The sequence below is a fragment of the Malus sylvestris genome, chromosome 13, assembly GCF_916048215.2.
Source record: "Malus sylvestris chromosome 13, drMalSylv7.2, whole genome shotgun sequence".
Lineage (NCBI taxonomy): Eukaryota > Viridiplantae > Streptophyta > Magnoliopsida > Rosales > Rosaceae > Malus > Malus sylvestris.
Window position 1 is genome coordinate 19,425,019 of NC_062272.1, and position 22,960 is coordinate 19,447,978.

Consider the following 22,960-nt stretch of genomic DNA (forward strand, 5'->3'; position numbering starts at 1 on the left):
TAAAATTGCGATGATCCGAGATGTTAACTGGAATTTAAGTTCCTATCAATATAAATTGCAGTCATCTAATGTTACTCTAAGTTTACGAATATAATCATAAAGTTCAAACCGATATGGAAACTAGAAGGCAATAATTTTTGCAGTTAAGACAAAAGAAGAAATGTCTTTATGTCAATGAGAAATAGAATCTGTATAAGTTTGGGCTTTGTGTACCACATTTGGTTATAAAAGTTAAGCTCAAATAAATAGGTACAACTTTATAAGATCTGGCTGGATCTTGCAAAATGCAACACTTTTTCTTTGCTATGTGCACTCTTCGTTTGATGGTCACAAAGCATCGATCCTTCTCTTGTGAACAACCAAATAGTCAAGTTACGAAATCCAATAAAATGTTCATTCTTTGTTGGAAAACTAAAATAAATTGTTGAGAAAATGATGCATGGCAAACTTCTATCTAAGCAACAATTGGTACTTAACCATTTGGGGACTCCTGTGCGGTATTCTTTTAGTGAAAGAAGCATGTGGTATGAGTCGTGTGTCGCCTGATAAACCTACACCATATGTATCTCCTATCTAGTTTGGATAGGAAAATTCGAAGAGAAGATCAGTGTGGAGTTTTCTGGCTAATTACAAAATGAAGGGATTATGCCAGTTCAGCCAAAGTTTTTTATTCGAAGCAAGGGATAAGGAACAAGAAGTGATTTGTGCTAGTGTGTCTTTGCCTTTTGGTCTCCTTTTATAGTTGCCAATAATCAATAAAAAGAGTTGCCAAGAACCTATAAACAAAAAAAGCCTCGTAGCAGATAATGATTTTGCTTAATATTATGAAACAAATGAGAGGAAATTAAGGATTTTATCGATTGAATAACTTCTAGCTTTTTAGAAGTGTTTTTAAATGACTGAAAGTATTTTTAGAGAAAATATTCTTGGATTGCAAAAGCACTTCAAGTGTTTTATGCAAGAAATACAAATTATGTGCTTCTTACAAGAAACACTTCAAAGGCTTTATAGGATTAACTTGTATTTTTATTAAACATAGGTTTCAAATTTTCTTTTTTAAAAGAGCTTTAAGTCATATAAATGAAATGTCCAAACAAGCCATTCATATTTACACTAACTATGAATATGAACAAACAAATAAAACAATCTCACCTCAAAACCTTTGTGCATGCCTGCATGGTTAGTGCAAGCGATGAGAAAGTGTAAAATTAATAATGAGTTTAGATTAAAGTAGACTCGGGGTAAGTCTCCAGTATAAAGAAAAAAAAGGCAATATCACCATATTAAACTCTTAAAAAATCTAAGAGCCTTGCCAAACACGATCGTATATTGCTCATTTTAATGGTAGCTGTAATGAGAGTTTTTTTTTATTTTTTTATTTTTTTTAAATTTTTTTTTTCGGGAAACTAGAAATTTGAAAATGTGGGAGAGACAACATATACAAATTTTGCTTTCATACTATTGAGCAAGAGATTGTGATGCAAGCCATACCTTGTAGTAGTCGAAGGTTTGGATGAACCATATAAATTGAATTTGCTTCGAATGTTTGAGAATTGTAGTTGCCCTTCATTGATGAAGCTTTTGTTAGCACCATAAATTGGTTTTGCTTCACACTGTCTTGATTAAGAGTGTGTGAAGCTTTTGAGAATTATGGTTGAAGTCCTTTGATGAAGCTTTTGTTGGCACCATAAATTGGTTTTGCTTCACACTGTTTTGATCAAGAGTGTGTGAAGCTTTTGAGAATTGTGGTTGCCCTCCATTTATGAAGCTCTTGTTGGCACCATAAATTGGTTTTGCTTCACACTGTCTTGATCAAGAGTATGTGAAGCTTTTGAGAATTGTGGTTGAACTCCTTTGATGAAGCTCTTATTGGCACCATAAATTGGTTTTGCTTCACACTGTCTTGATCAAGAGTGTGTGAAGCTTTTGAGAATTGTGGTTACCCTCTATTGATGAAGCTCTTGTTGTCACCATAAATTGGTTTTGCTTCACACTGTCTTAATCAAGAGTGTGTGAAGTTTTTGAGAATTGTGGTTGAACTCCTTTGATGAAGCTCTGCTTGGCACCATAAATTGATTTTGCTTCACACTGTCTTGATCAAGAGTGTGTGAAGCTTTTGAGAATTGTGGTTGCCCTCCATTAATGAAGCTCTTGTTGGCACCATAAATTGGTTTTGCTTCATACTGTCTTGATCAAGAATGTGTGAAGCTTTTGAGAATTGTGGTTGAACTTCTTTAATGAAGCTCTTGTTAGCATCATAAATTGGTTTTGCTTCACACTGTCTTGATCAAGAGTGTGTGAAGCTTTCTACGAGTTATAGTGTTTGCATTGTTATAGAGGGGAAATGTTTGAAGTAGATGCAAGAGGGCTGAATAGCTTGATCTTCGTATGCCATGCACTGAAGTTGTTGTTGGCTTGCAATAAGACTTTGTTGGTGACTATAACTCTTGTTGGGCATAAGTGCTCCCCTAATTGAGTTGTCAAGCTTGAGGGTTTTTGATTATTTGGGAATGCTAGGAGTTCACATGTACAAGTTGTACCACTCATCTTCTGGTAGGTGGAATGAATGGTGAGTTGCTTTCATCACTTGGCTGATGGTACAAAAGTGAGTTCTTTCATCACCTTTCATCACATTTCATCACCTGGTTGGTGGCACGAGGATGAGTTCCTTCTTCCCCTGGTTGGTGGCATGAATGGCAAGTTGCCAAATGATATTAGAGTACGGGTTGTACATTTCATCACCTGGTTGGTGGCATGAAGATGAGTTCCTTCTTCACCTGGTTGGTGGTATGAGTGGCAAATTGCCAAATGATATTAGAGTACGGGTTGTACATTTCATCACCTCGTTGGTGGCATGAATGGCAAGTTGCCAAATGATATTAGAGTATGGGTTGTACATTTCATCACCTGGTTGGTGGCATGAAAGAGAGTACCAGTTATACATTTCATCACCTGGTTGGTGGCATGAAGATGAGTTCATTCTTCACCTGGTTGGTGGCATGAGTGGCAAGTTGCTAAATGATATTAGAGTACGGGTTGTACATTTCATCACCTGGTTGGTGGCATAAAGGAGAGTACGGGTTGTACATTTCATCACCTGGTTGGTGGCATAAAGATGAGTTCCTTCTTCACATTTCATCACCTGGTTGGTGAGAATAAGGGCAAGGTGTCGAGACACATTGTAGCAAGTGTCGAAGACACAAAGTATGTTGAACATTTTCGAAGCACAATTGGCTTATATATGGATGTGTTGGAATGTATGATGTTTATGTATGAATGTGTTGGAATGTATGATGTTTATGTATGAATGTGTTGGAATGTATAATGTTTATGTTGATTGATATGAGTGATGCTTATGAATGTTTTACTGTGCATGAAAGGATCCATGCTTTTGATATGTGAACCATGTTGGTTGTAACACTTAGTATCGCATACTTTGTGTCAAAGTACGCATGTTGAAGCTCTGAGTTGGAGTATAAGGGTAGGTCAGCGTAGACCAAGTGTTCCAGTGACTCAGAAGAAGTTGTCTGAATTCCCTCTTCTTTAAATATTTGCCGAATGGCTTGTGTGACAAAAGATCTCAAACGGTTGAGAGTCAAAATATTTGTAATGTGTATGCCTTCTTATAATAGCATTTCCTTCAGTACCTAGTCCTCCACTTTGAAAGAGTGAGGCTTAACCCCATAGTCATAATAGTCGACGATATGTTCACCCCTGGTTATCTTGATACGAACTTTTATCACTCTTGTTGTAATGGGCTTGTTGAGAGTAAAAATCCTTCCTTTTACCAAGAGATAGATACGTTTGGTAACTTAGTGAGTAGCTAAATGAGGCAGGAGATGATGCAATGGGTGTCTGAATGGCCAATATCTCCTCACTTGGTAGAACTTGACTTCCACTTCCCATTTGTTGATAAGGGTTAACCATATGGGGGTTCCCTTGGTATGTCCTTGCTTCGGCGGATGCGTGGTTGTAAGCCTGTGTCATCACCTCAGAGTAAGTCTTCCAAGTGTTAGCATTGATCATGTACTTGAAGAAACAATCATGTAGGTCTGCCATGAAGGCCTTGAGGGTGGTCTTGTCATCTATCTCAGCACAACGAGAATATTTATGGCTGAAGCGACTGGCATACTCTCGTAGTGACTCGTCCGACTTCTGGCAAATAGTGTATAAGTCATCTGCAGAATACAAGTGATCGGTCTGGAAGATGTGTTGAGAGACAAACAGTTGCCTCAATTCCTCAAATGAGTCTACTGTCTCAAGTGGAAGACGGCAATACCAGTTTAGAGCTCCGCTAGAGAGGGTGGAGGGGAAGAGAAGACATCGCTCTTCGTCGGTGTGCATCCGATAATCCATGGTAGACTCAAAGAGGTTAAGGTTTTCAATTGGGTCCTCCCTTCCAGTATAGAGTTGTAAACCAAGCTTTTGTTTTGTCTTCACTTGAAGGAGGTGTCGATGATCCTTCTTGTGAGAAGGTCAGGCCTGGGTTGGTTCCAATCAGGTATCTCGGCCTGACGTTCGGCCTTCAACTTGTTTACTTCCTCAAAGAGCTGTAGGACTAGGGGGTCCTGAGTGGAGTCATGTACCACTGGAATTTTCTTTCGTAAATCTCCATCGCCTCTTGGAAGTAGGAAATTTTAAGCAAGGGCGTGTGGTTTTTGCTTGGACTCGTCGTACGGACTTCTAGGGCGAATCTTTCAAAATACCTCAGAGTCCCTCGTACCTTCATGTTCCTCTAGGACCTGTCGTTCCTTCCCTAAATTGACAGCTGGCCTGGGTCGTGGAAGGGGACCGCGTCTTTCAGAAACCCTTGGGTCATTGATCTTCGAGCATATATGGAGGGGATTCTCTCAACGTTGCTTTAGGAAGTCTCGGCAGTCACGATAAACGGCTTTCGATCCTTCCAACCTTTCTGCAAGGAGGTGTCTTTTTCCATTTCTTCTACTTCGGGTCGAAGCATCTGGGTTGAGAGAAGTCTCATGTTGATCAATGTTTTGATGATTAACTCGCTCCTCATCAGGGATACCCATGTCGAAGGGAGGTGACCCTTTGTGTTGGAGGGCACCCAGATGATGGTTGATGTCCACATGGGCAACGAGCTCGCGTGTTTAAGTACACCTAGTTTCGTGGAGCATCTCAAAGAGCTTCTCATACTGCTCCTAGAGGACTTCATTCTTCATTGCTATCTTGTTGTTTTGAGCTTCTAGCTCATCGACTTTAGCTTGAAGAGCAACCTTCTTTCCTTCCTTCTTTCGTTGCTTCGCACTAGGTGTAGGAGGGGTGTCATTCTGTGTGCTGTGGTTTCCTTCGCTCCCCATGTTGGAGAGGGATGCCTGGTCAAAAGAGAGTGTACGAATGGTGGAAACCAGCTTGGCAAAGCTGAAGAGAGTGGGAATAAGTGTCGTTCCCACAGACGGCGCCAAATGTTGATGCAAAAAATCAGTGAGGACTTTGGTACAACAGAAAGTGTTAAGTTTATGACCTTCGCTAGATTGCTCCGGTCACTAGTGTGGATAAGTATGTAAATGGATAGAGACAGGAAACCAAATACAAGATGTACGTGGTTCACCCAGATTGGCTACGTTCACGGAGTAGAGGAGTTCTCATTAATTGTGAAGGGTTTACATAAGTACATAGGTTCAAGCTCTCCTTTTGTGAGTACTAATGAATGATTTAGTACAAATGACATTAGGAAATATTGTGAAAAAATGATCTCTATTTATAGAAGAGAGTTTCTAGTTTCATTCTGACATTGACACGTATCGTGTTGTGATTGGCTTCTGATGTTGACACGTGTCGCGCTATGATTGGCTTCTGATGTCGACACGTATCGCGCTGTGATTGGCCTCCTGGTTGGAGGGAAACTCTTCTGGGTCCTTGACGATATAACATTAACCGGTGCTCAGTAGTTTCAGGATTGGCCAAGTATGGTACAAACAAGAGTAATTTACATGATAGGAGCATACTAGCACCGTGTTATTTTGTCAAGATATCGTTATATCTTTAGCGCAAGACGGAACGGTAACAATATATATACTCATGTCATAAATTGTTGGATTAAGTATCTAAAACCTCTTAATTTTTTAGTGTCATTCTAAATTGGTGTCAACCTTTTTAAACATTCTAAACAAATATTCAACCTATTGAAAATGTCACGTCCGTTAAGTCCCAATAAATTTTTGTCACATTAACTAGGGCTTAGTTTGTCTCCATCATCAATAGAAGGTCATGGAAGCATGGCTTCCACCAAGTAATGTTCACCATCACACCCTTCATGCCATCACTTCTAACCCAAAGCACAATCACAAACTCCATCCTACAACTCAAGCTGCCAACATTGAGAATAAGGTAATAGAGCCTACTGAAATGGTATGGACTACCATGATATGGCCACCAACATATTTTCATTGCCCACAATAAAGAACTGGAAGCTTGACTAGCAAAAACTCGGCAAATGAGGAAATCACATGAGCATAAACAAGCTATTTGAAATCCTGTATGAATTCTTAACCCTCTTCTTTGTTAGGAGATTACCCGATCTACATATTTGTTTTCCATTTTATTTATGGATTTGTTTATTTATTTTTATTTTTTCATTTCATGTCTTTTTGAAGGTATTTTATTATTATTTTAGTGCCAAAGTAAGCAAATAAGTGGGACTCATTGTTGCCACATGTACATTTAACGAAACAAAGCCACTAGGACATAACGGATGTGACATGTTTAATAGGTTGGGTACTTATTTGGAATTTTAAGAAATGTTGAGATCAAATGGAAATGACACTAAAAGGTTAGGAGTTTTAGGTATTCAATCTTAAATTGATAAGTTGGTGGATATGGAGTTATCCTATACATGTTATTGTTAGGCAGGGTCCTAATCATAAATCCAATCAAACCTTATCTCAGGTTCCGAATCGGCCAGCAGTTCACACCACACCGAAGATGGTGCATGGCAACTGGCAAGTCACATGCATGCTAGCTTTCCAGAAGGAAGTCGGCCTATCTTTTTAATGATAATCTTCATCCTACTGTATATTACCCTAATTAATGACTTTTTCAAGTATATTGTTTATACAACTTATATTATTAAAGAGTGTTATTAAACTACTAATCAATTGGTATTATAATAGAGTGCTTACCACAATTCAAGCCGTTTCATGAGAACATTTTCCACTTTTTTTAACTTACCCTTTAAAATACTACACCAAAATGGTAAGGATTAAAGGAGTGAATAATTTTTTTTTGCGACCGTAATATTGTTATATAGATCCGAAATTATATTTTTCGATGAAAACACAAAGACTAAATTGTCTGAATAGATAAATGCAGAGACTAATTAAGCCGTTTCATGACATTTACCGATAAAAGGGACTATATAGGCCAACAAAAACAATAGATTAGCTAAGTTGGCTAAATAAGTAAAATAGATAGACCATTTTGACATCTACCCATAACGGCTTAATTTAGAGAAGTCAGTGATTCTAGTCGGTGCTCCAAATTAATTACAAAGTGGTTAAATTGGGGGGAATTATAGAGTGCTATGGCAAGAAGTTCTATACCGTGTTTGCCATTTCACAAATTTAGTTTCATACCGTCCTTGTGGTGCTTTGCTTTCGAAGGCTCCATAACCGGCTGAGAGGCTAAGCAAATCTATCCTAGCGCCGGAAAACAAATCAAACATATCATCATTAACATATCTACAAATTTGTAAACGGTATTTCGGTGAAGCCCACCATGCAGAATTTAACTACATCAATCAAAAGAGTTATGATGCGCTTAGTGTTGATTAACTGAACCAGAATGTTTGAAATCTTGAGAGAAAGATGTTATTTATATGTTAAAAAAAAAGTATTGCATTGCATGAGGCAAGGTATGTAGTATGTGTAGAAGAATAAGAAAAAAAATAAAGTATTAGAGATTGTTAAGTTTGAGATTAATTTTATTTTATTTTATTTCCTACCTTTCGTTATTTATAAATTTGATACCATAATAACTAACACATCGAATCTTAATTTATCCAATGTCTATCTGGTAATGCCTATGACCAAATTTCTGGTTGTATAAAGTGATGTAAGTGATAGGTTAATCTTTGGTGCTGCTACAGTTATTTTACCATTGTCGCTGCTAACATCATAATCGTAACCTTTCGCTTGACACATTCCTTCTTAATATTTTGCTTCCAGTTCTTCGCCCATACCTTCAAGCTGAAACCACACATGCGTCGTTGATCATGAGCAAAGATTGCCCCGTCAAAATCTTTGGCAAACCGAACACAATCGCTATGCTTAACCATAATGCCGAGTTTGTTGGGTTGTTACAATGTTGTTCTCTCTCTGAGAACAACATGCAACGCTGATGATAGTTGACGAATCATCTTCAGTTAATGTTAACCCAAGAACAGGCTCTTTGGAAGATTCTTCTCTTCTTCCCCCAAAATTCTTGACATCTCCCTTCTACCAACCAAGAAAACAGGAACGTTCGCCAAGATTTTCATGTTGACTGTATTCAAAAGTTCTTTCAATTTACAACACAAGAGGCTCGCGTTCTAAAATATAAAAAACCACAGTTGAATAAAAATCCGAGCAAATTTCTCGACCAACACCGAGGGACGCATTAATCCTTGTCTTCAATCTATAAAAAAAAAAAAGGTCGTACCCAGTGCACAAGGCTCCCGCTTTACGCAGGGTCTGGGAGAGATGAATGTCGGCTAGCCTTACCCCCATTTATGGAGAGGCTGCTCCCAAGTCTCGAACCCGAGACCTACCGCTCATGGGCGAAGGCACTTGCCATCACACCAAGTGCGACCTCTCTTGTCTTCAATCTATGCAAGCACAAAATAGCCAAGTTCCATCGTTCAGATGAGCAGGACAAATCGTATGCATGGTTCCATATTGTTACATTTCATCGCATAGATGAGTGAGGTAGTGCATGTTCTTAATTGTTTCATCACAAATATCGCGATTTTTTTTGCTTTGAAGTAGTTGGAGTACTCTTTTTCTTTGTATAGCTGGTTTGGATTTATGAAGATTTAAAACTTTCTTGATTATTTGTAGAAATTAGGCTGTATAGTCGTGGACATAAAAAGATGGGAGACTTTGGATTAGGTCCTTAATTATGAAAATTCTTTGATTGAAACCTTGTTAGTTTTTAATTTTTTATCGAGGTCCTTGAAATTAATGTGATAATTTATTTCTATGTACGTTACTATATTTTTTAAATTAAAAATTAGAAATTTTAGTTGTTTATATAAATGAGATTTTAAATAAAAAAATCATAATTTGTGGGATTAAAAATATTAAAATATAAATATACTATTGTGTGTATGTGTATATATATAAACATGGGTACATTCATCAAAATTAACCAAATAAATTATTGTATCAAAACAGGGGTACATTCTTCAAAATCACAAAAAAAAAAAAGATATTAGGCTTAATAACATTAGTAAATTTCTTTGATTAAACTTGACATGGATACATTTTAAAATCAAAGAAAAAAGAATGTACCCATATAAGTTTAAAAATGGATTAGAAAAAAAAAATTGAATAGATTTTATATTAAAAAAAATGGTACATTTTAGATATAACGAATTGGTATATTTAAGAATGAGTACATTTTAAGATTAAAAAGTTTTACATGAATGGGTACATATAATTAGCATGGGTACATTTAGCAAAATAAAAAGTACAAATAAAAAAAATAAATGGGTACAAATACAAATAAACTTTAAAAAATATGGGCACAAAAAGAAATTAATATATGGGTACAAATTAAAAGTGAAAAGAAAATTGGTACAAATTTAAAAAAATTACAAATTAAAAATGGGTACAAACTAAAACTAAAAATATATGAGAAAAAATTTAGTCATAAATATAAATATACTAATTGTAACATTTTTAACATTAAATGAATATATTTAGAAATAAAAAAATATTTTATTATTGAAATAATTAATGATGTTATTAATACCCAAGGACCTTGATAAAAATTTGAAAATGAATAGGATTTTAATCAATGGAGTAGCAAAAGAAAGGATGAGAACCTAATTTCTCCTAAAAAGATATATCATATGTCAATTGGTATAGAGATAACTCATAATACCACACTTTAGAGCGTTAATTTTCGTCTTCATCCATAAAATCCTCGATCCGTAAAATAAATCATACATCTCATCACTAATGTCTGCAAATTTATTGTGTTTCTAATGTGAAACCCCATGTAGACGGTGACTACATTTGCTACGCTAACTGAACTGGGATGTAGCGCTTCGAGTGCTTCACCTAGTTTTCTTTACAAAGGACTGGTATATTAGTAACCCATATCTTGATAGTACAACCCATTAACTCCTAACGGAGAGGACTTAAAAATTGAAACAAGATTCTTGTCCATGTATCCTAAACCCTAAACCCTCAATATCATCCCTTCATCAATGCCACTGTTACTCACCTTGATCCCAGCAAGTCCGACCATGCATGTACCTCTCCTCCTATCTATTGATGGTGCGTCAGCTCATAAGTCTCATCGCCATCGTTCTTTCCATTTTGAGGAATTTTGGGTTAACCCTGATGGAAGCGAGGAAGTCATCCGCAATGTTTGGGCTCAGTATACGGTGGGTACTCCAATGTTCTACATTATCAACAAAATAAAAGCCGTTGAGGTGGGATTCCTCAAATGGCAACAACTTGTGTTTTAAGGGAAGATAGGAGGAAATCTCTCAAATGACGGCCATATTGGGTTTCATCTTAGCCCAACTCTTATCAGAGAACTCCTTAGCGGAACGATCAAATTTATTGGCTCATCTTGATGAATTGTTGGGGCTCAAGGAGTCTTTTTGGATAGTTAAATCTCACTTACTTTGGTTACGGGATGGTGATAGAAACACCAAATTCTTTCATCAAAAGGCTAATAATTGGAGAATTAGAAATCATATTAAGGGAATCACAAATGCCCGAGGCCTCTGGGTGAAGGATGACAAGGGTATTAAGGATACTATACTTAATTACTATAGTGATTTGTTCACCTCTTCACCAACACATAACCCTGATTTGGTATTGAGCCCAAAGTTTTGTCCACTATGAATTAGGAACTGATCAGGGGTTTTTCTGCAGAGGAAATTAAAACTGATGTTTTCCAAATGAAGCCATCGATGGCGTCGAGCCTTGATGGGATGACACCACTCTTTTTTCCAACACTTTTGGGACATTGTGGGTTCTGATGTCACGTTTGTGGTCCTCTCCTTCCTCTCTACTAGGAAACTACTCAAACAAATCAACTACACACTTGTCTCTCTCATCCCCAAGCAGAAAACTCCAAAGGATATGACCCAATTGCACCCTATCAACTTTTGCAATGTTCGTGTCCAAGGTTTTGGCTAACAAACTAAAAGGCATCATACCGAATATTATCTCCCTCTCTTAGGGCATTTTTTTCCCTAGAAGGCATATATCAGACAATATCATTATTGCATCTAAAATTTCCAACTTCCTTGCTAAGAGGCGTCAGGGGAAGAATGGCTTCCTGTCGTTCAAGCTTGGCTTTAGTAAAGCGTACGACCGCATTGAGTGGTCATACCTTCGGGTTGTTCTTCTTAAGCTAGGCTTTTCTCCTCTTTGGACTAACCTGGTTATGGCTATGGTTATTACAGTCTTGTATTCCTTTATCATAAATGGATGCCTACGTGGTTACCTTCACTCCTCTCATGGCCTTCGGCAAGGTAACCCCCTCTCACGCTATCTATTCCTCATATGCGCCGAATGCCTCTCGGCATTACTGGCAAAGTCGGAAAGGGACGATCTCCTCACTGGTATTTCTATTTGTCCAGGTGCCCCCACAGTTAATCATCTATTTTTCGCAGATAATAGTTTTCTCTTTGGCCGAGCTAATGAAACAGATTGCCTTTTAATTGCCAAGGTTCTTTTTTATTATGAATTAGCTTCTGGCTAAAAAGTTAACCTCCAAAAAAGCGAAATTTGTTTCAGTCGCAACATCAAATCTCCTATCCGTGCAAGATTGGCTACCCTCTTAGGTGTACGGGTGGTTAATTACCACGAGAAGTATATTGTATGCCCTTTTTTGTTGGGAGAAACCGTTCACGAACTTTTGGTTTTATTAAGGATAAACTGTGCAAAAGACTCCAGAGTTGGAAAGGGAAGCTCTTAAGTGTTGCTGGAAAAGAAATTATAATCAAGATTGTTGCTCAGTCCATCCTTATCTTCACCATGAGCTGTTTTCTTCTACCAAAACACCTCTGTGAAGATTTAAATAAAATTGTGGCCTCTTTCTAGAGGAACAATTTAGAGGGAGAAAGAAAGCTTCATTGGTGCTCTTGGAACAAACTTTGCACCTCAAAATTAGAAGGTGGACTTGGGTTTCTTAATTTGCATGCCTTCAACCTGGCATTGCTAGCTAAGCAAGGCTAGCGTATCCTCACTACTCCCCAATCTCTAGTGGTTACGATCTTAAAGGCGAAGTATTTTCCTAACTCGTCTTTCATTGAGACTTCTATTTACCCCACTGATTCTTATTGTTGTGAAAGTATTTGAGCCGCTTGGTGCATCTTTACATTGGGTTCTCGATGGCAAATCAGAGGAGGGACTACTGTTAGAATCTGGGAAGACCCATGGGTACCTTTACCCTCTACATTTTGTCTCTTCTCTGCTAAACCGGAGGGATGCTCCCTAACCCACATAAATGAGCTTATTGACCCCATAACCAGATCTTAGAACACTGATCTTTTACTATATGTTTTCTCGATGGAGGAATCATGCACCATCTGTTCCATCCTTATCAGTTATTATCAAACTCGAGATCTTTGGGTCTGGTACCATGACAAAAAAGGCATCTTCATTGTCAAAAACGCTTACCATCTAGCAAGAGCTCAGGCCTTACAACATAATTTGGGGGCCTCTTCGTCTGCAACCACGAATCCTTATCTTCAATTATGGTCTAAGGTCTGGCATGCTAATATTCCACCCAAAGTAAAAATATGCTTCTGGCGCCTCTTCAATGATTTGGTTCCTGCTAAAGCTATTCTTTCCAAGTAGCATATTGTGGTGGATACTTCTTGTGTCCTCTGTAATGGTCCTAACGAATTTGTCATCCACCTCCTGAAGTTGTGCCCCTTTGCCAAGTGAGCTTGGTTGCCCTCCACTTTGGGTAATCTTCTTAAGGATCACAACCCACCTTCTTTCTCATGTTGGGCATTTGATGTTGCTAACAAGATTCCCAAGCATGACTTTAAGGCGTTTCTCATGATTTGTTAGGCAATTTGGGGAGCCAAAAACAACAAACTCTGGAACAAATCGTGTGAGACCCCTGACTTGGTTGCTTCCCGCTGTATGAATTGGTGGCATAATTTTGTTCATACTTCTGCTCTTATCTCTCTGCATACTATGAGGCTGGTGGCTCTTCCCAAATGGATCACACCACCTTCGGGGGTTCTTAAATCGACGGTGCTTGGAATGATATCACGAAACGAGGTGGCTTTGGATGTGTGATTCGCATAGATTCTAGTTCCTTTGTGGCTGCCAGATATGGAAGCATTGACATTTTTTTCTCTCTTGTCCAGGCAGAGGCTCTAACAGCTTGTTTGGCAGTGGTTTGGGTGAGCGAAAAGGGATATCAAATTATTCTGTTTGAGTGTGATTCGCTCCAGATTGTGGAGTCACTAAGAGATCCATCTACCAATAGCTCCTTTATTGGAAAAATCCTAGAAGACAACAAGGCTTTCCTTCTCACAATCACTGAAGCTTCTTTTTCCCACGTTTACCCCAAGCCAACGAAATTGTCCATAGACTTGCTCTTTTAGGCCTTACTCTTAGTCATATTTATACCTGGTTAGAGTCTCCTCCTAGTATAATCTAGGATTTACTCGAGGCGGAGGCTAGCTTGAATTAATTTTGACTGCTTGTAATATCTCCTTTCAATCAATACAACCTACTAATGTTTCTTTAAAATAAAATAAAAAAATAAAAAAAACTGAGAAGAATCATTGTCAAGAGTAGCCACACCAAGTATGAGTGTGCCAATTGAAAACACATTGAAAGATCTAAACAATAAAGAAGCCCTATACATTTGTAATACAATAAACAATTTTATCCTAAAGCACAATGTAAGCTTAACGATTCATTTGGAGCTTTTCCCCCTCCATGGAACCTTTAATAATCCCTATTTCGTGTAAGTTGTGATATTATGTTGAGTATTTCAATATCACACAATAACTTATTTGGCAGAACCTGTAGGGTTCATAAACTCATTTCTAAATTGTAAATCATATCTCCTAATTTTTTATATATAAATTGACTAAAACGATCAGAAATCAAATCTCAATTGTTAAACTACTTGACAAGATAACGATAAGATATTGGCAATATAACGATCAAATATCAACCACATATAGAAAAATATATCATTCCATTTAGGTGTGCAACTCGGGCGAGTTAGGTAGTCAACCCAACCCTAACCCCGCCTTCACAATTTGGACTTGGAGTTTGGTTCATGTTCATTCGGGGCTCATTTTTTAATTGAATCGGGTTTGCTCGAGTACAGTTCGAGTTTGCCAAACTTTATCAAGATCAATCTTGTATCATCTTATTTGTAGGATTTTTCAATTTTGAACCAATCAACGTCAATACTAATTAAAATTTTTAATTGTACACATCATCATCCACACCAAAGTTAAACCAAATGGAAACCGTTTATAATGTTTCAACTATGCGAATTGGAAATTAAACTATAAGACAATATCAAAGCTTCAACCAAATGAAATGTAAAAACAGCTCTACCATTTCACATGAAAACTAACAACAAACTTCAAGTATAGTTATTCCAAAACCTATTGTCACAGCCCATCCCAAAGATGTACATTATTTTATTCTCGATGATGTGAAAATACGGAATTACCCTTGAGCGTTGATGGCGTGGTGTGACTAAGTTTTGGTTTAAGGACCAATTTGATGAATCCCTAGTATGTTGGACCCAATTGCAAGTAAGGAAAATATTGGTTTGATTGGTGGATGTGCAGATAAGACCACACACACACATCCACATCACCTTCTCTCTCTCTCATTCCCGTACTCTCTCTCAGTTTCACTCTCTCTTTCTCCTTCGAACTCGTATGGACAAACACCCAAAAACCCTTGAAACTTCACGGATAGTGGTCAAAGTTGGCACCATTGTGTTCGTGAAGCTTAGACAAGTCGATTGGTACCCATTTCAGGTAAGGATACCTTCGAAAACCCTAGTTTTTCATAACCCCCAACTTGTGCACTGTTCATGCACACGTAATTATGGATGTTTTTGGGAATTTGAAGCTTGTAGGAAGCTTAATGAGGTCCCAAGGAAGCTCGGAGTGCTCCGTTTGAAGGTTTTGGACGTCGGGATCGTGTGGACGAAGTTTGGCTAGTTTTTATTGGAATTCTCTGGTGAGATCCCGTGACTTTTAGAACTTTGACTTAGTATGGTTGTGTTTTATAAGTTAAGAGCTTCATTTTGGTATAAATTGTGTGAAAAATGGTGCAAAAATGAGCGAGAAATAAGCAGTTGCAGGTCTGCCCCGAATCCGACGCCGGTGACACTATTCCGGCATCTGGAGGTTGAAGATGATGCGTGTGAGGCCATGCCCTCCCAGGCGCATGGGGGCGCGTGAGCCACATAAAATTTTATCTAAAAATATCACGATGTTTGTGAGGTTGTGTAGGTTACATTGGTATATTCAAATACCAAAATTGAGCTTTGTATGAGAAGTTATTAACTAGTTTTGTCTATGTGCTTTAAATAACGTTTTTATAGTTAATTCGCATATAGGTGAGACTTATCCCGAGGACGAGCGTATCTACGGGCGACTCGGGGGCTACAACCCTTCGACATACCAGTGAGTAGGCTTTTGTTTTCAGTATATATTTATATACTTGATATATTTCCCAGAAATGCATTTTTAAGGAAAGTATGGTTTGAAATAATATGTCAAACGCTTTTATATTCTGAATATACATTTCATGGTTGCATATATATATATATATATAAATGTGGTGCTGTGGAGGCACAGGTAAGTTCAGGTAAGTTATGTTTGGCTATGTGAATCATCGATGATGTGATATGTGATTGAATAATGTTGAGCTCATAAAACTGCACCTAGGGTGATTGTGATTTAGCTAGAGATATGAAGTACATGCTTGTTTATTTACATCACCTCCCGCACTATATGCTCATATTGGATCCAACTTAAGTGCACAGTCTTGTCGTACAGACCTTATTTATGGTTCCAACTCGTAGGTGACTAATGATTTATCACCTAGCTATTATGAGAGAGTAAATTGAGCATAATTATATTACACCCAATATTATCGTATAGACCTTTTTTTAGTGGTTCCGACTTATGTGCAGTATATTGCCGTATAGGTCATTGTAGCGACTCTGGCTAGATTGACTTTTGAGCTATGAATTCAGCCGTACAGACTACCACAGGGGTTCCGGCTAACATATCATATTTCTGTGAATTTATTCTTACATGAATTGATTACTCTGTTATATCTTGGCATGGCATACATTTGAATATGATTATGTGAAGCATGAATTGAATTGATATGATTTCACACACACACACACACACACATATATATATATATATATATATATTATGCATATGCTTGCATATTGATTCTGGGAAAAAAATTATATGTATTTTACAGTGAGGGGTTAGTATATTGATAAATGAAATGGTTTTGTAAACATTTGTTTTTGCCCACTCATGTTTTCTATTTTGCTCCCTTCCAGGTTTTAAGTAAGCTCGCTGTTGGTGGCTTGAGGACGTCGGCAGTTCTGACTTATCTAAATAATAGTAGGACATTCCTAGTACTGTATAACTATTGCTTGTTCTATTGGACTGCACCTAGATTTTTATGCTCTGAATATGAGTGTTTACTGTTGTAACTAACTCCTATCACTCCCTGTTTAGTAGTGCACTCTAGTAATTTGGTTTTTGATTATTCGTATATTTCTTATCTTTTTCGTTTCCGCACTATGCACATGGCTACGTCACTTTCACGTGACGGCCAACATACCTTAATCTCGGTCGGGGTGTGTCACTATACCTAGCTTATATAATAGAAGTAAGATGAGTAATGTGTAAATGAGCTAATTCGGGCTAGAAATCAGGTTGAGTTTGATTTAACATGGGCTAGCAAGGCAATAACCCAACCCAATAAATGATCGGATTAGGTTTGGGTGAGTATTTACTTCTTTTAATATGTTTGATCTGATTGGAAAATGGGTTGAACATGGACGAATTTGGTTTGACCCTACTGAAATTGTACCCTTGATTTTAGTAATTTAAATTTAGTAAATAATCATTTTGATCAATTTTCCTAAATTTTATCCTCCTCTACCATTAAAATCATTAAACCTCAAAGTGGCCATATACGACATTTTATTTGGAAATTGACAATCAAAAATCAAATTCCAATTATTTAAGTGATCAAAATTTAATATAAAAAATATTACGAACAAAGTTTGAGAATAGAACCCGATATTAACTAATTAAGCTATAATTCAGTTGCATTTTACTGAAAAGACAATAATAGGACGTGTACATGAACCATAACGATGAAAAAAATTTCAGTGTGACCAGGACAGTTGAACACTACTTATCCCTCTTTCTCGTTTACTCAGATTCTCGCAAATATCTTACCAAAAAATTGTTTGAAATCCGATCTCTCCCACTTTTCTTTCTTTTATGCTCCCTTCCCTCCCTTTGTTTTTATAAAAGTACCAAAGCCTCTCACTTTAGATCCTTTCAAACCAAAGAAGGGATCATTATGGACCACTGTTAGAAAACACCCACTTCGTTATTCCAAGTAAGCTTCTGCTCCCACCTTTTCTTTTGCATAAATTTTCAATCTTATTTGCATCAATTTTCAATCTTTTGTATAAGTTATTAATCTTTTGGTGGATCTGGCTGAATTTGTACCCTATTGGTTTTGGTCATTTGTTGGGTTTAATGCTTACTGGTTCCAAATTTGGTAGTTTTAATAGGAAAAAAAGTATGAATTTCATAGTTTCTTGAGTTGAAGAATGAAGGGTTCATCATGATTCTGTTTTTATGTTTTCCCTTCGATTGAATTGTTATCCCAGATCTGTGAATTTAACTATTAAGTGTTGTCATTGTTTCGATTTCAATTTAGTGGAGAAACATTGATTTCAACATTTATTTTGGTTTATACAATTTAGTGGATCAATCACTTACATTTCTTGGTTGCCAATTTATTGGATGCAAGTGTACCTAGTCGACATCCAATAACGTTTCTTGCTTTATCAATTGATGGTCTACATATTTGACTTAATGTTTGAACTCTTGTTAGGCAAGGAAAATTAACATCTTTACATTTAACATGGAAATTTTACAATACCATGTTCGGCCGGGAGATTACATTTAAACATATTAGCAATACTATGTTCTACCAGAGGGTTGTATTTGCATAAGTGCTTACTTATCAAGAGCAATTAGGTAGTTGTTAACAGAAAAGTGGATGGTGTTTGATCTTTCACATCCATTCAGTCTTTTTCTTTCTGAACCAGTCATATTTGGAATGGTTATCTTAGTTGCTTTGTACATTAAGTGTAGGATTCATTTTTCTTTTCTTTGTGCCTTAAATTGTTTGTTACATGTTTTATATGACTACTTTGTCACTCGACTATTGTATCTTGATTTCCGGTCTAAATATTTTCATTGCCAAGAATGAGCGAGAATTTTGTTTTGTTGCAACAATAGATTGAACCTTTAATCTTTGAGCTTTTGAATTGCCTATGCTTGCAACAAAAGAACTAACACCTTCTATTTATATGTTCATATGCACTACAAGTTTTAATAGTGTTGTTTGGTACCTATTACAGGTTGTTTGTTGTATCTAGTCTAATGGATCTCAAAAGAAAATTTGTACTATTGTCTTTCGTATTAGAGATGTGGAAAGACAACACTTGACATTTGTAATAATTAGACATAAGACAATTTTAGTTAGAAGAACTTCAAAACTACATAAATGATGAGAGAGAGATCTGATCCGGCTCAAAAGAAGTGTATAATCACATCTCTGTGTATAGTGGCAATCCTTCTTGGTTTCCTATATGTGTATTATGGATCCCTTTTTAGCTCTCAAAGTCACGGTGCATCAGCACTAGAATATGGTAGCAGATCTTTGAGAAAGCTTGGTTCATCTTGTTTGGGTGAGGATGAAGATAACAATAAGAAGCAAGATGAATCTTCAACAAAATATGGGCAGGAAAATGGAGAGGACGATGTCACATTGAAGAACCTCCTTGTGAGTTATATATTATTAAACTTGGAACACTGAATCCTCTCCCCTACCCCAATTCTCCAAACGCCCTCTATCTTCTTATAAAAATATTTAGTTTTAACGTGTCAGGTTTGGCCTATTTTGTTTGACATCTACTCACCTTGTTTCATTTGTTTACTCATGACTTTGTAAGGTTTGTGATGATAGTCATTTGGAACTTATTCCTTACTTAGACATAAATTTAATATATCAAATGAGACAGAAGTTTGACCTATCTTAGATGGAGCACTATGAAAGACATTGCCCTACCCTAGAAAGGCGTTTCAATTGCTTGATTCCTCCTCCACCAAGGTACAAGGTATTATTCTGTCAAAGCTAAATATTTAGACTGTTGTTTACTAGCTTCTTGTTCTTGGAGTTATCTATTATTCCCAAATTCTGCAGATAGTAAACATTATGGTTGTTTATCTTACAGGTCCCAATCAAATGGCCCCAAAGCAGAGATGAAGTTTCAAAAGCAAATATACCTCATACTCACCTTGCACATGAGAAATCCAATCAGAACTAGATGGTTAAAAAAGGTGAAAAGATATAGTTTCCTAGGGGAGGCACACATTTCCACTGTGGAGCTGATAGGTATATTCCTTCAATTGCAAATGTAAGGTTTCCTCCCCTTAGTGTGCCAAAAAAAAAAGTATTGGTGGATAATATTTTCTCTTTACAAATTTTGTTAAATTTCCACTTGAACATGGCAGTACTTTATAGGATTTTGTGATCTCTTATCTACCCATTTTGACGGATTTAATGATATTTTGTATTTTTGTGTTGCATGAATGAAGCCTTAATATTTTATGTTGTTTTCAATTGGTAGATGGTCAACTTTTCAAAAAGCAATTTGAACAATGAATGAAGGTTATGAACAGTTTTTTATGTTGGCTATGAAGTTGCAAGTTTTGGAGCATATTTACTTTCATTTGATATTATAGCAATTTCATTAGCACCCAATGATGGGCATCAAAACCTGATCCAATTTGCTTTAGAAATAGAAATTCCAGCCTTTTTTGGTGTTCTAGGAATCAAAAGGCTTCCTTACCCTAGCAAATCCTTTGAACTTGCTCATTGTTCCCGCTGTAGAATTGATTGGCTTCAACAAGATGAAATCCTCCTTCTTAAGCTGGATAGGTTGATCAGACCAGGAGGCCACTTTGCGTACTCATCTCTTTAAGCATATGCACAGGATGAGGGATGATCTTAAGATATGGAGAAAGATGAGTGCCCTTGTGGAACACATGTGTTAGAGAATAGTTGCGAAGCAGAAACAAACTGTCGTTTGGCAAAAACCACTAACAAATGATTGTTATGTGGAAAGAGAACCTAGTACTCAACCTCTTCTTTGCCAATTTGATGATGATCGGATGCAGTATGGGGTGTGCCAATGGACGCTTTCATCTCAACATACTCTGGTCATGAGTATTTCTTTCTTCTATGTCTTTTTTATCCGCAGTGGGACTTTGTTGAAATAAACTAATATCAATCTCTTAGCAATATCATTGTGCATTTAAGGTGATTCTTTGCCAATTAATTTGGTAGTTTACGAACTATTTTGCTAAACAATTTTTTTTCTCAATATAATCAGATAATCATAGAGAAAAGGGCAGTGAATTAGCTCCGTGGCTAGATAGATTGACAACTCTTCCTCCACAACTTGCTGATTTTGGCTATTTAAATGAAATGTTCGAAAATGATACGATATAAATGACAACACTCTTTATATATGTTTTAGATTGTAATTTTTAACTAATTGCACTACTCATAAACATTTTAAATGAATGTATTGCTTCAGCATTTCTCTTGTTATGCAGGAAGTTTGGCGACACAGAGTTGAGAGTTATTGGAATCTCATGAGTAAAAAGATCAAGCCAAACACTATGAGGAACGAAACATGAGATCATTTGCATCTGCTCTGAAGGACAAGGATGTTTGGGTAATGAATGTTGTCTCTGAAGATGGACCAAATACACTTAAGTTGATATATGCTAGTATGCAAATCAAGTTACTGAAATATGTTGAGCATGTCACTTTGATAAAGCAATTCACTTAATATTTTGTCCGTTTATGGTATGTTCATCGATCATGCTCTTCATGCATCAAGTCATAAAACTTGTAGAAATCAAAATCAAAATCATGACCATATAGGATAAAAAAGATCCATACTGAAGTTTTGATGCATTTGATATTGTGTTAGTGAGTAACTTGATTCTTTACTTTGAAAGGTGTGTGAAGCCTATTCAACGTACCCTCAGACTTATGATTTACTCCATGGTTGGACTGTATTCTCAGACATAGAAATGAAAGAATGCAGTGCTGAGGATCTACTGCTTGGGATGGATCGCATACGCAGGCCCACTGGCTTTGTAATAATCTACGACAAACAATCAGTAGTAGATTTTGTAAAAAAGTATCTAACGGCATTGCACTGGGAAGTAGTGGCAGTATCCAACGCCAGTTTAGTTCAGACTAAGATGGAGATGACGTTGTGTTTATTATCCAAAAGAAAATATGGTTGACAAGTGAAAGCCTCAGGGATTCAAAATAGGAAAGTGCCTCTTCAATCCCCCGTTTCGGTTTCTCCTTAATTATCTGCTGCCCAAAGGGATTAAAACCATGGTCCCAAGCAATGATTTGGTAAACACTACATTTTGTGGCATTACAATGATGTTTACATCATTTCTTCTTCTTCTTCTTCTTCTTCTTAGGTTCGATTCTCGCCAAAGGCGAAGTTGAACCACATTATTATGGCAAGCCCATTGTAAGGCTTAGATCACTAGTGTAGATACTATTGTTTGTTCTAAAAAAAATATGCATGGATGTTCTGCTTTGGCTTCCAAATTATGGAAATTTATTTTTTTCATGTTCTTTTTGTTTGTTATTAGTTATTTTATTATATATTTTGTTTTTGTTTTTTTTGTCAACATTTTCTATTTGTTATTTGTGGGATCATGGAAAGACATGTTATATTATACTTTGGAGTTTTGAAATAATGTTATCAGCAATTGACAATTACACTTGGCTATAAGACATGCACGCTCATCAAGCAATATCGCGTTGCAAATATGGCTTTGCTTCGTTAGAGTGTACTTATAATCTGTCTTGTGTCAGGTTTAGGAAATTTTTCCCTTTGTAATATTTCTACAATTAGAATTTGAAATGTATGATTTTAAGATCCTACTAAAATATTTGTGACTTAGGGAATGAGTTAAGCTCAAGTGAGAAGAAAACAAATAACCTAAGTTAGCATTTAGTATTTGATCTATATCTGTGGAATCTATCAAGTTGAGGAGACATCCCATGTCAAGGGTGTAAGTAATGTGCCAACCTCATCCAACCATAATGTTAATTGCCATGACATATTGTTCTTGTTTGGATCAAAATAATCAACAAAGTAGCTATAAACAACATAAAGCAAAAACGGATATGTTACGCTCATCTTTTACATTTGTTTTGACATTCAACAAAGAAAATTCTACAAGATCAACCACAACCGCACAACGAACAACAATTGGTTTTATTTGTAACCCAACTTTGATACCAACATCGTTCGTGTGTTGATCTCGTCCTTATGTAAGTTTAAGATTAAGGAATTTATATGTTTTGAACTATGAACTTCATAA

General features: G+C 36.7%; 1 protein-coding gene and 1 long non-coding RNA gene across 3 annotated transcripts; both read left to right on the plus strand.

Moving 5' to 3' along the window:
• Positions 1-9,435: 9,435 nt before the first annotated feature.
• LOC126595985 (uncharacterized) lies at positions 9,436-16,982 on the plus strand. The gene is made up of 2 exons (XR_007613793.1): positions 9,436-15,871; positions 16,774-16,982. It is a non-coding gene; the product is annotated as an uncharacterized LOC126595985 (long non-coding RNA).
• A 635-nt stretch (positions 16,983-17,617) lies between these two features.
• On the plus strand, positions 17,618-22,356 carry LOC126595984 (probable methyltransferase PMT8). Of its 2 annotated transcripts, none has more exons than XM_050262393.1 (5): positions 17,618-19,313; positions 19,570-19,640; positions 19,765-19,925; positions 21,152-21,273; positions 21,563-22,356. In XM_050262393.1, the coding sequence occupies exons 1-4, from the start codon at positions 19,035-19,037 to the stop codon at positions 21,172-21,174; spliced, it is 534 nt and encodes a 177-aa protein (XP_050118350.1). In that variant the 5' UTR covers positions 17,618-19,034; the 3' UTR covers positions 21,175-21,273; positions 21,563-22,356. The 2 variants fall into 2 exon arrangements, with proteins under 2 accessions (XP_050118350.1, XP_050118349.1); XM_050262392.1 differs by having other exon boundaries at positions 19,765-19,947; positions 21,563-22,355.
• The last annotated feature ends 604 nt before the right edge of the window (positions 22,357-22,960 follow it).